Raw genomic sequence first — 9,362 nt, forward strand, 5'->3', positions numbered from 1 at the left:
TAACGCCTCCTCCCGTCACAATGGTGTGAGACTAGAAGCCAACTGCAAGAAAAAACATGGAAAATACACAAACACGTGGAGGCTAAATAACATGCCACTGAACAATGAATGCGTTGACAATGAGATCAAGTAGGAAATAAAAAGATACCTAGAGATAAATGAATATAAAAACACAACGGCTCAAAATCTATGGAATACAGAAAAAGCAAGCCCTAAGGGGGAAATTTATGGCAGTACGGGCCTACCTCAAGAAACAAGAAAAAGCTCAAATAAACAACCTAACCTTAAATTAAAAAAAAAAAAAAAACTAGAAAAAGAACAGCGAAGTCTAAAGTGAGTAGAAGGAAGGAAATAATAAAGATCAGAGCAGAAATAAACGAAATAAAATCTAGAAAAATAATACAAAGATTAATGAAACCAAGAGCTGATTCTTTGAAAGGATAAACGAAACTGATAAATCCTTAACTAGACTCATCAAGAAAAAAAGAGAGAACCCAAATAAATACAATCAAACGAAAGAGAACTACGGACTCCACAGAAATACAAAGGATCACAACCAAGTACTAAAAGCAATTACATGCCAACAAATTGGACAACCTGGAAGAAAGGGACACATTCCCGGAAACACACAATCTCCCAAGATGAGTCAAGAAGACACAGAAAATCTGAACCGACCACCTGCCACCAACAAAATCAAATCAGTAATTAAAAAAACTCCCCAAAAAACACTGGGACGTTCTGGACCAGATGGCTTTCATAGGCAAATTTTACAAAACAATCAAAGAAGAATGAACACCTATTCCCAAACTACTCCAAAAATTCAAGAGGGAAGGCTCCCTAATGCCTTTTATGAGGCCATCATTACCCTAATTTCCAAAACGAGACAAACACATTACAAGCAAAGAAAACTATAAGCTGATATCCCTTATGAACATTGATGCAAAAATCCTCAACAAAATATTAGCAAGTCGAATTCGACAATACATTAAAAGTATCATACGCCACAATCGAGTCGGATTTATTCCTGGGATGCGAGGTTAGTACAATATCTGCACATCAATCAATGTGACACACCATATAACAAATCGAAAGATAAAAACCATATGATCATATCAACAGATGCAAAAAAAGCGTTCAACAAAACCCAGCATCCATTTACGATAAAAACTCTCAGCAGAGTGGGAAGAGAGGGAACGTACCTCAACATAACGAAGGCCACATATGACAAATCCACAGCTAGCGTCATTCTCAATGGGGAAAGGCTAAACGCGTTTTCCTTAAGATCAAGGACAAGTATCCTCGCTCTCAGCACTTCTGTTCATCATTGTACCGGAAGTCCTAGCTACAGCAACCAGTCACACAAGAAAGAAAGAAAAGGCATTCACATTGGAAAGAAAGAAGTAAAACTGTCATTATTTGCAGATGACATGACGCTATACACGAAGAACACTAAAGATTACACAAAAACACTGTCAGAACTGATCAATGAATTCACTAAAGTATCAGGATACAAAATTAATATTCAAAAGTTGGTTGCCTTTTTAGACACCAATGATGAACTTTCAGAAAGAGAAATGAAGAAAATCTCATTTACAGCACAAGCCTCAGTCTCCCCTGCTCAGTGTGGCCACGAGACCAGGCCCTGCCCACACCCTGCCACGTGTCCACTGCTGCTGCATCATGGCACCAGGCGTGTGGGGCGTGCTGGGTGCCGGCAGGGCCGACGGATACCTGTGCCCCCACAGCACGGCGTCCGCACTGGGGCCTTGCCGGCTCTGGCACGCCGCTCTGTGCAGGAGGCCGTCCTTACCCGGGCACGGGTTCGCAGAAGCAGCCGCAAGGGTGGTTAAAGCCTCTGACGTAGCCTGGCTTCGGGGGGCACAGGGTGTGCTCCACGTTGGAAGCTGGAAGACAGGGCAAGAGGTCAGCAACCCAGGCTGCAGACAGTGTGGCCACTGACACGCCTTCCGGCCCCGACCACCTGGAGCCCAGGGAGTCAGCAAGGGGACCCTGCCAGTGGCCAAGAGCCCTGCACCCTGACTGCCCCTCGTCACGCACGCTAGGCGCCCCCCCGAGCTGCCAGAGCATGAGAGGAAACACCGTGAGAAAGAAAGGCCTGGGGAGCGAGGGGCTGACCCTCAGCGGTCCCTGCCGGCCCCACGGGAGGATTCGGGGCTGGGGGCTGTGGCTCTCAGGACTCTGTCCCTCGCTGAGACCCCCAGGAAGACGCCCCCATGGGCTCAGAGACCAGCGCGTCCGGGGCTCCGTGCAGCCAGACTGGGCACCGCGAGCCGCGGCCGGGCCTGAGCAAGTGTGGGGACGCTCAGCCTGGGCTCACGAGGCCCCGTGGCGCCCGCCGTCACTCACCGTTGGAACAGATGGTCCCGTCCTCATACTTCCTGACCAGCACCACGTCCACGAAGTCTCTGGGAGAAATGAGCCTCATGGCGGCCGAGGGGGTGGCGGTTCTGGTTACACACAGGGTCTGTCAGGGCCGGAGGGTCATCCACATTCATGGTGTGTTATTATTTCAAGAAATTACGGTCGGATCCCAATCCAAATTTTTAAAAACATTTTCAATCTCGCGGTTACAGGAAATATGTGATTACTGAAAATTTAGTTTCAATTAATATACATATCTATGACACAGAATGATGGTTTTCAAGAGTAAATATGTTAGGATAAAATTCAGCAAGCTACACAGAATGAAAGTTCCAAGGCAAAAAGCAACATATCTAAGGAAAGTATTTTCCTGTGTTTTTAAAAATGGATGATGGTAAATAAACTTTGTTGTTTAGATACTTCTGAAAGAATGCTGTCATTGTTTTGTCCCAAACTGTCAGATGTATCACATTAAAAGTGACATTTGGCAATCTGTGGTGCACAGTTTAGATGTCAACTAAACGTGTGGGGATGACATATAATTTCTTGAAAATCGTTGGAAGTATGTGAGCGACAAGCCCGAGGACACCCGCCCCGAGGACTGAGGGTCCTGGGCGGCCTGGCTCAGGGGCCCCCGACAAGGACACCCTTCAGCGTCACCGACCAACCCACTGGCAAGTCGGCCAAGGAGGCGAGAAGGGCGTGCGGTGGCGTGGGACCCGCACAGGTGAGCTCTGCGCCGTGGCAGGCTCGCGAGTGTGGCTGCCAGCGGGGAGTGAGGACAAGTGGGGGGCCTCTGAGGGGTCAGGATGGCGCGACCCAGACCGGAGCTGGGGTGAAGGCCGGGGGTTACTGGAAGGTGGGTAGCGGATGGCTCTCAGCACCTGCTCTGCACTCAAGAAACTGGGGTGAAGCCGCGCCCTCTCCCCGGGGGTTTAGCCGACACACTGAGCAGGCAGCACGGTGCACAAGGACGCAGCGAATGACAGTTCTCGTCATGTTCATTGTGATTTTGGCAGCTCGGGTGTTCTCATTTCTACCTTCAGCTCAGGCCTGTCACTCTCCTGTCCCCAGTCACTGTACCGACACAAAGTCTAAACACGCAGAAGAAACATACAGCCACTTTGACCTTCGAGAAGAAAAGTCTACACATGGTGGTCATTCTGTATTGTATCTGTATTATGTCTTAAAGGGCATTAACCCACGTTTCCTCGACTTCGAGCATAATGTGTACAAGTGTAATTATCTGTACACCGTCTTTACAATTTTTTACTAGCTCTGGTAGCACCCGTCCTATTACCTAAATGTGCTTATTTTATAAAACTTACATGACTTTAAAAGGAAGCTCTTTAGCTTTCAAAACTGGAAAGAGTTATCACTTGGTATAATTTCAAGGCAGTCAGAAAGCACACAGAAGCAGCTGTTAGAGTCTAGTTCTAATTCTGAGCCTGAGCCCAGCCGTTTCGTGGTGAAGGGTCAGCACAGGCCTCAGACACGTCAGTACCTACCTGACACTGCTCCCTTCAAGTTGGGAGCGATTAAGGACAAGCCACATGGGGTGGCCTCCCTGTGAGGGCCTGGACTGTGAGGGGCCTGGGGGCCACCCGCCCCTCAGGAACCACTACATCAGCTCCTGTGACAACGAACTGGGGGTGAGCTGGCCAGTGAGTCCTCGGTCCAGACTGAGAACATCGGGTCCCACTGACCGACCAGCACACGACGGGCCACGTGGGGTTTCACACCACCATCTGCGTGAAGACCCGAGAGGGTGCCAGGCCCCCAGGCGGCAGAACGGAGGCGCCGTTCGAGCGAGGCGGGCCGGCAAGTGTCTCCCCAAGGCCCCTTTCTCACCAGCGTCGGCTGTGCCTTTTATGTTCCTTCTTATCCTCTTTAACCGAAATGCGGTGGGTTCTTAACTGGACAGAGGGCCCCAGGACAGGGTGCTCTGTGTCTGCAGTCTGACGGGGCGCCCGCTGGCTGCAGTTACCCAAACTCACACTGGGTAACTGAAGGGACACGGAAGCAGCGGCCCCTTTCTGCAAACCAGGCACCTTCCAAGGGCTCCCCGGCCGCAGGGGGCTGGCGGCCACCGTGTTGGACAGTGATACAGGACACTGCCATTGGCTGCCTAACTGATGTACGTTTCGCCCCTAGCCGCTGCCCCCCGGCAGAGGCCAAGGCCGGCGACACTCCTGACCCCTTGGCCGGCCCCTCAGTTATTACCGTGGCCCCAAGAAGGGGCCATATTTTACACCAGAGCCAGCGGATCAAATCCCGGCACTGCTCCTGAATCCAGAGAGCTCACGTTCGCCCTGCGCCCCGCTTTGCCAGCCGCTGCTGTCCCCTCAGCTCTGCCTGGGGTGTCTGCCCCACTGAGTCTCACTGTTTGCCACCTGCATCTGGGCCAAGGCTGGGCTTTGGTGTTGCAAGCAGCAGGCCCGGGCTTTGGAAGGGCTCCCCTTGCCAGAAGGCGTCCCAGACCCTCTGCACAGGCGACAGGACCCTCTGCGCTGCCCGTGGCTGATGGGCGCTTGGAAAGACTTACGTCAGTGAAGCTCTGGATAATCTCAAAACTGGTGACGTTCTCATCCCACTGCTCTCGAAGGCTCCCGGCTAGTGGCTTCACATAGTCCCACACACTCGCTGGTGTGCCGTCCACGATGCCTTCTCCTCGGTAACTGGAGCACAGAAAGGGATTTGACCCTGAGATCTCATCAATCCAACTTGTCTATCCTGGGGCGTTTAGATAAGGACTAGGTGTCCTGTTTGTCACCGCCTGTACAGCAGCCTTACAGAGGGGACAGAGCTGACCAGCCCGCCTGCCTGGGCCTGCAGAAATGGATGGCAAGCTCTCACAAGAACACGCTTTGCTGGCAATGATTTAGTTAAAAACAGAAGCTTTTCTGGAAGACTTGGTCCCAGGCTTCTGGGGCTCGCTGGAACCTTCTAGCTTCCTCAACGCACAGGGACGTCAGGAGGGCGTGTCAGCTGACCATGGCACTTACAGATTGCCGGGGAACTCCACAGACGGCCTCCAGGAAACAGAGACTCCATCCTGGCAAAGGGAAGAGAATCGTGGTTCACAGCAGGAGGGGCTCTGGGGGTGACCTGGCCGATGCCCCGCTCTGCGGAAGAGAACTCAGAGCCCCAGGAGGTGTGGCTCTCCATGGTGACCAGACGGGTAAGTGGCAGAGCAGGGCTGGTCCTGCACCGGGCTGCCCACAGGACGCGATGGGAAAGAGAGGGTCTTAGCTGGCTGGCCCCAAGGGCTCTAGGTGGTGCCACCATTTTACTTCCTTGAGCAATTGAGTTCCATTCGTTAAAAATCAAAAGTGTCAGGAAAGACAACTGTCCCATGCCACCTTCCTGGGAACACAGGGACGGCTCCCGCTCCGAACGGTTCCAGCCCTAACCACCATTTATTTACCAGTCAGGTGACCCTGGACAAATCACTCCAGGAAAGGGACAGAGACTTACTTCCCGACTGTAAGCACGATGACCCAATATTTTTTAAGGAAACAACCCCCACGACTCGTCTCCGCAACCCAGCGCCAGGGGGCTGCAGCGTGCGAAGCAGCAGGGGAGGAGCCCGAGGACCCTCCCGCCCAGCCCCCACTCACGCCCTGCCGGCAAATCCTCCAGCCTGACTGGTCTCGCCTGTACCGCAGCACCTTCTCGGCCACCGCCTCGCCCATCTGCAACGCCAGCGCCGCGTCCATGGCGGGGTGGCAGGGGGACCGGGGACCGGGGGACAGAGGCTGGAAGTCCGAGCTCAGCACTGACCCCGCCCCCGCCCCGGATTGGGCTGGCCCTGGCAGACCCGCCCCACTCAGAGACGGGCAGGGCGGGGACGTAGAACCGGCTCGGCGGGACACGTGGCCTTGCAAAGCCCTGCACTGTGCACTGTCCGGGGTCAGCCTCGCCCTGCAGGCTCTGGGCGGGGCCCTGGGCCCTGAGACCACGGGGTGGAGAGCCAAGCAGGCCGGGCCAGGTCACAAAGTGAGTATTCCTAGGAGCCAATAAGAGAAGACCAGTAAGTCACGCACGCGTTAAGAAAATGTAAGCATGCCAAAAGTATCATAAAACGCCGGATAACCGAGAGAAAAATCGGAGCATATTTTAACTAAAGATAAGTTCTCTTAATGTATAAAGTGCTCTGACAAATCATGAAGCCATTTTCAGACAACACAAAAGACAAAGAATGCATCGGACATGAACAGATACTTTGCAGAAAAGTTGATTGACACGGCTAACAGGAAAGGGCGCATCAGCTTCCACATCGTTTGGGAATTACTAACCAAAACAAGGGGCACTTTTCACACTTAATCTGATCGAAAGGGGTTTGTTAATTCTCTGAGTGCACAGAAAACAGTTGCTGTATATACGTGGGTGAGAGTGTAAATTTACGTAACCTTTTGCGAGCGAAAGAACATGCAGTTCTAACTTACTTGTTTTTTGACCCAGCAATGCTCCACAAAGATCTCGCAACTGGAAACAAGCTAGTTGTCAATACATTAAACAGAGTTACAGGACATTCATTTTGTGGAACAGTACGGAGCCATTAGAATAACGTGGCACAGATGAGGGACGGCCGGAGCAGACAGGAAATGCTCAACGGAGCCCCGCACGGCCTCGAACATGAGTTGATATGAGTAGACTACTGTGATCAACAGTAATTTACTCTTTAGGAAGGAAACAAATGGTATTTAAACCTTAACTTTGAAAATAACTTAGTATTTTTAAAATCAATAAAATGCCTTGTGTGCACCGACAAGGAACAACATCCACAATATATATACACAGTCACCGAATATACACTGAAGGAGAACAGTCCTGCAGATGAGTCAGTCAGTGCCCACATCAGGCTGCCCAGGTTCGAGTCTCAGCACCACCACTTACTGGCTGTGCCCTTGATACGTAACTGACCATGGAGGAAAACAGTGCTCGCTCACAGGGCTGGCAAATGGGTCAAAGGATTTAATGAGTGAACAGCAATTGGAATGGTGTGCGCATACAGTAAACACACATACTATCAGATATGCTTTGTGTTATTTATATATTTTGAGAGATAAACCACTAGAAATGTGCTTACATTTACATACGTGTATGTTGAGAACACTCACTTCCCTAAGCTGTAACCTGTTAACCACGCACACTCCCTTTTCATTTTATATCGTCATATACTGTTTAATTATTTTAATTAGTAACAAGTCAGCCTTTTAAAATTAAAAGTCTCTTTAAAAAGATCACTGTACGACGTTTCTATAAAGCAGTAGCTCGAGACCGTGTCAGGATGGGGCCCGTTAGGATTTGGCTTGGGCATAAAACTGTACGAACACAGAGGTAAGGGGAAGGGAGTCCCGCTGAAGAAAGGGACTCTTGTGCGACATCGATCACTGACAAGGAGCATGGGTTTGAAGTTCTCGTAGCACTCGAAGTCTCTGCCAGAGAACGAGAAGCCCTAGTCATACGAGATACGGGCAGAAGCGAACTGTTTACCCCCGAGGCCAGTGACGAACTGGCAGCAGGGGCCGGGGAGGCCAGGGCGGCCTTGGGCAGGCCTCCCGTCTGTTTTGCCACGGGAGGCAGGACGGGGCAGGAAGCAGCAGGCAGAGGGCGGGCGGGCACTGCCCACACAGCCTCACAGTGACTGCAGAGCTGAGTGGGAAGGAGGGCTCCCTGGGGTCTGTCTTCGATGGATTCTGCAGATCAGAGCCCCTGCCATGAGGTCCAGGGTGGACCTCGCTGAAGTCCTAGTTGAATTTTCAATAGGTGTACATGGGTAAGTGGCCCAGGAGCTTCTAACCTAAACCCCGTGGACCACCCAGGGGAAAGGCCCAGGTGTCCAAGCGCTCTGGGATAGGGAGTCTGCGTGTTTCCTGACTTAGCTCACGCAGGCGCTAGGTGGGTCTGTAAGCATGTGTTTGTTTATTCCTCACTTAGCAACAGCTCACGTAACTCGGCACTTGCTACTTGCCAGTCACTCTAAGCATCAACCTGCTTCGTGTCATCCACCCCTCCCAGCCACACGGCATTGAGAGGTAGAGACCACGATGCCCATTTCACAGGTTAGGACCCCCGGCCCACATCTGGTATCCACGGCCAGGTGGCTAGCAGACGGCAGGGGTGGGGCGCACACCCAGAGTCTATTTCTGTGGGCCAGGTGTTCCCTCACACGCTTTACTGCCTCCCACTTCCTCTACCCACACACGAGGCTGACCAGGAAACGGGCAAAAAGAAAAAGCAAAAAACCAAAACAACGCACAAACCCTAAAAAGAGACAGAGGAGCTGGAAGGCAGGAAAACTCCCCGGACTGAGAGAAGTTACTCCTCTAGGGACACAGGAAACCCCAACAGTAGCAGCGCATGGGCCTGACTGTGCTCGGGTCCGAGAAGCCAGGGCAGCAGCCCCCACGGCTCCATCGACGCTGGCTCAGGTTCGGGGAAGCCGGGTAACATTCTATATTTTTAGCGGCGAGGAAGCGGAAGCGACTTCAGTATCCATCCATGACACGTGGACAACTACCGCGTCGTTTATTCAGATCGTGAAATGCCGTGTGGCCGTCGTGACTGAACTCGATCTATGTATTTCTTCAACACACCTCAGAAACGTCAGTGGCGGTGACACGCAGCACGACGGCGTTTAATGAGGCCGCACACACTGGATGCGACTTCACAGGTGCCCACACGTGTATCCACACGCACACGACGCACACGTAACTACAACCACTAACGGGACGCACGCCCAACTCCTGGTGCTCAGGGGAGGAAGGGCGCTGTGGAGATCAGGGCAGACCCTGACGACAGCTGTGACGTGTCCTTCACGGCCTGCCCCGCTGCGGCTAGCGATCGAATGACCGGACGAACTCAGACTCTGACGGCACCGACACGTGGGGTACGCGTGCCTGTCGAACAGTCTCCGTGCCGCTCCGCGTGTCTTACATGTCTCTAAAGACGCGGCCACGCGAAGTGCCGGCCAC

General features: G+C 52.2%; 1 protein-coding gene across 3 annotated transcripts in view; it reads right to left on the minus strand.

Moving 5' to 3' along the window:
* Positions 1-6,208, minus strand: part of STARD5 (StAR related lipid transfer domain containing 5) — a 16,976-nt gene extending 10,768 nt beyond the window's left edge. For 2 of the 3 annotated variants that reach the window (XR_002776079.1, XM_011374400.2), the window contains exons 1-5: positions 6,003-6,198; positions 5,388-5,437; positions 4,928-5,060; positions 2,368-2,485; positions 1,811-1,904 (exon numbers count right to left, since the gene is read on the minus strand). Coding sequence is in view for 2 of the 3 variants with exons in the window: in XM_011374400.2 (XP_011372702.2) it covers positions 1,811-1,904; positions 2,368-2,485; positions 4,928-5,060; positions 5,388-5,437; positions 6,003-6,101 (494 nt within the window). In the remaining variant the exon portion in view is untranslated. Of the gene's footprint in view, positions 1-1,810; positions 1,905-2,367; positions 2,486-4,927; positions 5,061-5,387; positions 5,438-6,002 lie in introns of all 3 variants that reach the window. The other variant, XM_011374401.2, reaches the window with a different exon arrangement.
* Between the last annotated feature and the right edge of the window lie 3,154 nt (positions 6,209-9,362).

The sequence above is a fragment of the Pteropus vampyrus genome, unplaced genomic scaffold (assembly GCF_000151845.1).
Source record: "Pteropus vampyrus isolate Shadow unplaced genomic scaffold, Pvam_2.0 Scaffold245, whole genome shotgun sequence".
NCBI lineage: Eukaryota > Metazoa > Chordata > Mammalia > Chiroptera > Pteropodidae > Pteropus > Pteropus vampyrus.